Genomic DNA, 7,961 nt, shown 5'->3' on the forward strand with positions numbered 1-7,961 from the left:
TATCCTCATCATCCGCCTATAACACCACATTTCGAACGCTTCTAACCTTTTCTTTACCGCCGCGCCCACTGTCCATGTTTCGCACCCGTACAACGCCGTGCTCCAAACATACACCTTTAACAACCTTTTTCGAGTTTCTAAATTAACCGTTCGCGAGCATAGAAGTGACTTCTTTTTATTAAAGGCGACATCCTATGCTTTATATCCCTACTACTCCTTCCGTCCTGACTTATCTGACTTCCTGGGTATCTAAAATCAGCCACTTCTTCTAATTTTTCGTCTTCATATAGATAGATATATTATTGTCGAATGATAATAGTCACATGTTTATTGCCTTGTAACATTAGCTAAACAACAACCCGCTTGAACTTGAACCACATTTAATACGAGAGACGAATGATAAGACACCCTATGTATGAGATAATGGAGTGGAAACGTATAAATACGTACTTCCTTCCGAAGCAGTCGTTTCCGGGCTCATTTCAAAGTGTTGTTATTTACGAAAATCAATTAAAATGCGCTATCCTAAATCCAGCCGAGTGTGTCTATCGCTGTGCTGGTATTCGTATATGCACACAAGTAATAACACGAATCCGTGTGTACGTCTGTGCGACGGAAAAAACTTTGGCACAAGTTTTGTTGGCAATCGTCCTGACACACAGTAGAGGACACATCGTCCTTTTTTCCCCGGGTCCAGGATGCCCAGCCCGTCTAAATTCTTTACCCGTTCCACACTGGGAGCTTATTCCATTTTCTTCGGAATGAGAAAAAGCAATTTTGTCCCAGTCCAAAGCGAAGCAAAAGGGTTTTGGGCTCGCAACCAACCAATCAATTCAATTGCACATGACGTTGCGAGTGCATGAGTGCAGTTATAAAGGAAGCGAGGTAGACCGACTGACCTTGACTTGAGAACACCGACATTGTTCGGCCGACAAGCAGGTAATTGGTTCAGGACAAGAAAATGATAAAACAATTTCGGACAACTCTGTTAGAAAGGTCCTTGATGTCAAAGAAACTAATATTGAACGAATTTAATTGGGCCGTCAGTTTCAAAATGTAAGAAATTAGATCAAAAATCTACTAAAAGCTCAAATTCATTATTAACATTTAATTGGTATTATCCATGATGATTTTGACTTAAGCGGCGTCCCTAATCCCTTAATTATCATACGCGAGAATGTCCTATCGTTTCAGTTTTTGGTCAAAAATTGTACAAAAACGTCAAACAATTCCTAAATTCCATTCATACATAAAATAACCAGGGTTTTTGTAAAATTTCATCGGACTTCCTCCAATAAATTAAAAGATATTGAAACTCTGGAAAAATCCGTTTTCTAAAAATATAAATCTCTTACTGCATAGAAACTGCAACTTATGAGAAGATAACTTCTATAACTCTTTCCTCAGCTTCGAGCTAAAGAAACAGGGGGTAATGTGATAAAGATTCGAACACGAGTTCGTGAGTATCTTTAAAGAGTGATAAAATGTGCCAGTTAAGTAATCCACAACACTCTTGATACATCCAATACGGCTTTTCGTCACGCACGTTTGTCGAAAAACAATATCCTACTAGAAATGCAGACACAAAACTCCTTTTTACTGTAAGGAAATTGGCGATAGCATTTCCTGTTATTAAACCTTACACAATGCGGAAAAAATTACTCCAGAAGGAGGTGATGCAGGTTACTAATAAAAAAAGATATTAAGAACTGAACGAAACAATGAAAAAGGAGAAAAAGAGTAAGCAACAGAAAAGTGAACAACAAAAAACAACGAGCTACAAAAATAAGGAAGACCGAACACCTTTTGTTTCAATATTTTGAAACAGAGTGAGACGTTAGCGCGATCGTATAAATCATTTCTAAAAATAAATCTCAATTTTGCAGGGATCAGGAAGAAACGTTATTTTGAGGGTAATGTACCCCCGTAAATTAAACTTAGTCGGCTAGGATTAATGTTAAATGTGATAATCGCGAATAGCTTTTCGTCAAAGGGTTCAAATCGGAGGGTAGGACCATGCGATATCCTTGCAAGGGGAACTGGCGCACTTAACTGAAGAAAAGAACAATTACAGAATGACATGGCATTGATTGATGATCAGTTAAAATATTACTAAAGAAATACCATGCCGAAATCGATAAATGTGTATTCAAATAGGTTAGAGAACAGGACAGGACTAAGTAAATAAAAAGGACGATTGGCGATTTTAGAAGAACTAACTAAATTAAAATAACTACTGCTATTAGTAGTTAATGTTAATTTCTGAAATTATCGTTGTTAAATTTAAAAAAAATTACTACATCCTGGAGAAGGATACAAAAATCGTTTATAACATATAATTTCACACCAAAATGGTAGATACTTGTAGAACTGAACACTATTTATACATTTTGATGAATCGTTAAAACCGAAAACAGATTTTTATTAGATAAGATAAAAATTTCCTTAATGCAATCCTGCTCTAACAGGTGGTGCAAAAGAACATTGCCCTATGTAAAGTAGCTAAAACCAGAAAAGATATCACAAAATATTGGATAATCTCTGAAAAATTGAAGACTTGGGAACCAATAAATTAATGAAACGCTCACGAGTCTCCAAATGTCTAAAGTCATTTCACAAAATGACTCCGAAAAAAACGAAAATTTTTAATTCGCTACAGCATGAAACATTTAAAAGCTTTTGATCATATTCTTGCAAATATTGCTTCGTCAAAAGTTCTTTTTATTTAGACGTTTTGTACCATTTTGTCGTGTTTAAATAAAGAAAAATAAAGTATATGAAAATCACCAAGGGAAACGCAAAATAGTTTGAGTTATTGAGGTTTTTACTTACTAAGGGTTTAAGTTTAAGCTTTAAAATTATGGATTTCTAGTGACTTAGCAAACTCTTTAGCTTTTTCCTTTAGTATAAGTCCACTAACACTAATGTTTTTACATATTTATACACTGTAAACAAGTATTTTTTCTAAATTAGGCAATTCTTTTACATAGAGGACTTTCTCCCGATTTAAAGCACTTTTCACTGCTTACTGAGGTGCGATGCCCAAATTATTCGTTTAAGTTATGGAGGGTTTTTATTTTAAGTAATAATTGGTCTCCGAAGGGAAGGGAACACAACATTTATATGAATTTATAGAGGTTATTACATTATCGAGGTTTAAGTTATCAAGCTTCTACTGTATTTGAATATTCAAAATTTCAAATATTTGAAAAATCTGGATTTTTTGAAATTTTTCAATACTCAAACACCTGCTTAAATGTAAAATTGAAGTTCTGTCTCATATACTTAAAAAATTACCTTAATAAATGTTTGTACGTAAATCCTTACCCCCATTTGTTAATTGTTAATGCAATCTTTTTATACATATGAACCTTTATTAACTTCTTGATCAGAAAGTGATTAAAACCAATACTTTTAAAGCTCTAATTTTTTTAATGTTGCATGTTCAATTCATCTTAAATCAAGATATTCAAATGTTTCATTTATTGGATTAAATATCGGATTATTCAAAACAAATTATAAGCAAGTACTTGAATACTTATTAAATACGAAAAACTCCGACCCATACTAGGTACTCCTCAATAATAATATAAAGATACTTCGTGAGACATCTTTTGGCGAAAGGACAAATATCCTTTGGAAAATGCGAAAAACTGTTTCCTTACATATATAAAAGTAGCTTGTTTTGAAATTTTCTTTCAAGGAGACTGTACGAAATGATAAACATTTTGCTATTTTCAACGAAAAAAAAAACAAATCTAATTGAATTATTGTAAACTAAATACTGACTGCGTGTATTGTATTCCATTTCAACAACATTTATTATTGGCATTTGTTAGTCTTCCAACAATACAATGGCACGGAGAGTGTGGCGTATCTTACTTAGAGGAAATGTAAAAATTGCTACTCTGTATCAGGAAACTTGAAAGGCCATTAGGTAGTTAAGTCGGGAAAACTAAAAACTTTTCAATATCAAAAGAATTGTGACTGTAAACACCCTTGACACTGCGTCTGAATCTTTATTTGCACTAACTAAGTTTTAACTCCTTTTCTAAAAGAACTAGGTACCAACTAACTATTCAAATCAGTTTTATTGACTTGAAATGAGCGACATTGTAATTTTATGTTGCAAACTTTCCAATAAAACTGCATTCAATTTCTTAAAACGTACTCTCAATTCCTAATCTTCTCTATCTGCGTTATTTTAATCGTTTACACTTCCATGTCCTCCTGTCAAAACCGCTTCCATTTTATTGAAAACTGACTTGAAGCGATCGAAATGTGTTGGGCGAAAAAGATATGTATAAGGCTATAAAATGGGAAATAATTAGGAAGTGTAGGGCAGCGAAGGAACAGTGGATTGATATGAGGTATAAAGAAATAGAAGAAGAGTCTGAAGTAGGTAAAACCAATGAGGTTTATTGTAGAAAAGGCAAACACGTGGAAGGAATATTTAGGGAACCTATATGCAGGTCATGAGTTAGGAGATGTATTAGAAAAGGAAGATAGTGTGGAGATAGGTGAGTTAGGTTATCCCTAATGAGATTAAAATGCTTAAAGAATAATAAGGCGCCAGGTATAGATGGAGTACAGGTGGAACTTCTGAAACATGTAGGACAAGAGGTTAGAGATCATATGTTTAAGATTGTTAGTCACATTTACAAGACGGGAAAAGTCCCAGAGGATTATAAACGGAACAATTAGTTTAGCTTCCCATGCGTTAAAAATCTTAACTCGAATTATACAGAGGATGGAAAAAATGGATCAATATGGGTTTAGAAGATATAGAGGAACGCGGGAGGTCATTCTAACTACGGGTAACAATAGTGAAAACGATATAAAAAGTAAAGAGTGCGTACATAGGACTTGTAGATTGTAAAATATACTTTAAAATGTAGGGATGAGTTACAGATGAGGTAGAAGAGTGATACTTAGTTTGTATAAAGAGCAACAGGCAGTTATAGAGATAGGGCTGCAACGTAGAGAAGTAAATATTAGGAAGGAAGTCAGACAGGGATGCACATTGTTACCGCTTTTACTATACATCGAAGACGCGATCAACATCATTAAAGACAATTGTAGGGATAGATATAAGGGGCAAAAGATTAATACTTAGATTTGCAGATGATATAGCAGTATTAGCATCTGGCAAGTTATTAGATTACTGTTCGCAAATAGTTAAGGCTGTGGGATGTTCTAGTTTTAGGGAAATGCGAAGATTAGCTCAGTATAGGAAAGAGTGGAGGTACGTGTCTAACCAGTCTTAGGACTGACGACCTTATGATGATGATGAGGTAAAGATTAGCTAGCTCAGGATTAAAAAGAGAGAATGCAGGTGCGTGTCCCAACTAGTCTTAGGACTTACCCTATGATGATCATGACAACGACTCAATATCCTCCTTGCTAGATGCTTCTATTGAAATATATGTATCATCCATCCGTAAACCTAAGCATGCTAGTTAATCCTTTGCCGCTGTATATTTATCCCAAAAGCTATTCTGTCTTTAATAATGTTGATTAGAAAAATGTTTTTACAGAAACAACGTCTCCAGATTTTACCAACTCCACTAATTCGAACGAGTTTACCTACCCTAATCCTAGCGGTTACTCATAACAGATTAACATCAAAATACCGTTAGCAAAAACTTCAATTGTCACTTCTGAGCGATATAATTTACCTACCTAACAATAAACGTTTAAAAATGTAAATAGATACAAAATATATATTTGATATACATAGATCCCGTTTGTAAATCGTTCTTGTGTATGTAGGAACATCGTTGAAGTTACGCTGGTTTGATCTTATTGCTCGCCGGAAATCTTCATCAAGTATGCTATGTATTCTTTCCAAAACAACAGCTTTTGCTACTTGAACGGGTACTCATCCCGCCTGTATGACCAGGGCAAACAGGGACAATCACTGAACGAATGTAATTCTTTATTTTACCACACCGAGTGTCCGAAAAAACAACCTGACCGTTGATAGACGATAATTTAATTTATGTACAGGGTGTCCGATATGGTATGTCGGTTGAAGTTGCTTCCTGACGTTTCGCTAGCACGAATGGCGAGCATCTTCAAAGGTCTTTCCATCTCCGATGTTTGATATAAACCGTTACAAACAAATTCAAATATTTCATAAAACTCGTGATGATTTTGAAGACATGAGGAGTTGGGCTCATTCTGGAATGAGTTCCGCATTCAACAGCGTTTTTCATACCTGTACTTTCGCAGTTACTGTCTAACCGACGAAAAAATGTATGTCCACGAATAACATTTGACAGAAAAGTCCGATTTTGATAATTCTTTTTTTATTGGAAAGGGTATACCCCAATCAACATAAATTTCGGAAAAGAATTCCAACCCTAAAGGTAGGAAAACAGGGGATGATTGTTGATTGTTGTTCACTCACTGATTTTAATGTATGACCACCCATAACTTTTGACAGAAAAGTCTGATTTTGATCATTCTTTTTTTTTTGGAAAGGGTATACCCCAAAGTTGGTCCCACATAAATTTAGAAAAAGAATTCCAACCCTAAAGGTAGGAAAACAGCGGATGATTGTTGATTGTTGTTCACTCACTGATTGTAATGTATGACCAAGCATAATTTTTGACAGAATAGTCCGATTTTGATCATTCTTTTTTTTTGGAAAGGGTATACCCCAAACTTGGTCCCACATAAATTTAGAAAAAGAATTCCAACCCTAAGGGTAGGAAAACATGGGATGATTGTTGATTGTTGTTCACTCACTGATTGTAATGTATGACCAAGCATAATTTTTGACAGAATAGTCTGATTTTGATCAATCTTTTTTTATTGGAAATCCATAAATAATAAGCTCTTGGGGGGGGGGAATACCTCCATTTTCATCTCAGGCACTCTCCCAGAGAATAATGACTTCAAAAATTCAAAATTACGTCATTCACAGCGCTGGAACAAACGTTACAATTTTATTTTGATCTATCGTCTATATTTATAACGTTCTCTATTTGTGTAAATTTGTTTTAATTATTCTTAGACACATGAGGGGTTGGTTATTTTGACACATTATCATATTGGTACATCCTCATTTATTTCATTTCATTTAGAAGATAAAGATCAAGTTATGCGCCACCCTGTATGCGAAAGCTCACGTATGGGAAGAAAAATTAACGACCCTGATCGAGATTCATTTCTATCTACACAAATAGACAATTAAATTACGTTTGTTATTTATTTTTACGTGTCACCATAAGTCAACGATCTCATGGTTGTTAAACGCGTGCCCTTACGGAGTACAAATTGTATGCAACAACCGGTGGATATATAATGGGATAATGGCAACGAGAAAGTGGCAAGTTTTCGCGGGGTCTTCTTTCAAACAAGAAGTCTATCGCGCTATTAATCGTCCTCTCGCTGTCCACAATTTAAAATCTTCACTGACGACAGGCTAGATTTTGTTAAATACTTGCATTACTATTGCTGTTGCATAAAAAGTTGAAAGTGTACCGATCGATCCGCTTTTTTTTTTGTTTGTTGTTGTTGGTTCCTTAACATGGCTGAAATTATGGAAAAGAAGGAGAGTCCCGGAACTGGAAAATCGAAAAAACTGTTGGCCATAATTATTTTGGCTAGAAATATTTCGGAAGGTAATTTTTTCTTTTTTATAAAAAAATTGGATTTCTTAGAGCACAGTAACGAGATTTTTTAATGTTTAAAATTAAATTTAAATAAAAAAATTCACTTTAGTGGGTAATGATATTAATTGTAACTTGGCTTAGCTCTTGGTGAAACATTTTTCAAAATAATTCATGAAATAACAACACTTGGTTTTGTTTCACTATTGTAGTGTATAATGGTGAAACAAAACCAAGTGTTGTTATTTCATGAATTATTTAGTTGATAATTTAAAGATAAAAAGGATAAGTTATAAGTATAATATCAGTTAAGTTGAAGCATTTTATAAAAATAAATTTGAA

At 34.3% G+C, this 7,961-nt stretch overlaps 1 protein-coding gene across 1 annotated transcript in view; it reads left to right on the forward strand.

Annotated features, from left to right (window-relative positions):
* Positions 1–7,522: 7,522 nt before the first annotated feature.
* LOC108744155 overlaps positions 7,523–7,961 on the forward strand; it is a gene marked incomplete at its 3' end in the record, with an annotated part of 19,857 nt that continues 19,418 nt past the window's right edge. Inside the window, exon 1 of the mRNA XM_018479785.2 lies at positions 7,523–7,631. Coding sequence (XP_018335287.2) covers positions 7,538–7,631 — 94 coding nt within the window. The remainder of the gene's footprint in view (positions 7,632–7,961) is intronic.

Source organism: Agrilus planipennis, unplaced genomic scaffold (genome assembly GCF_000699045.2).
Source record: "Agrilus planipennis isolate EAB-ADULT unplaced genomic scaffold, Apla_2.0 scaffold6, whole genome shotgun sequence".
NCBI lineage: Eukaryota > Metazoa > Arthropoda > Insecta > Coleoptera > Buprestidae > Agrilus > Agrilus planipennis.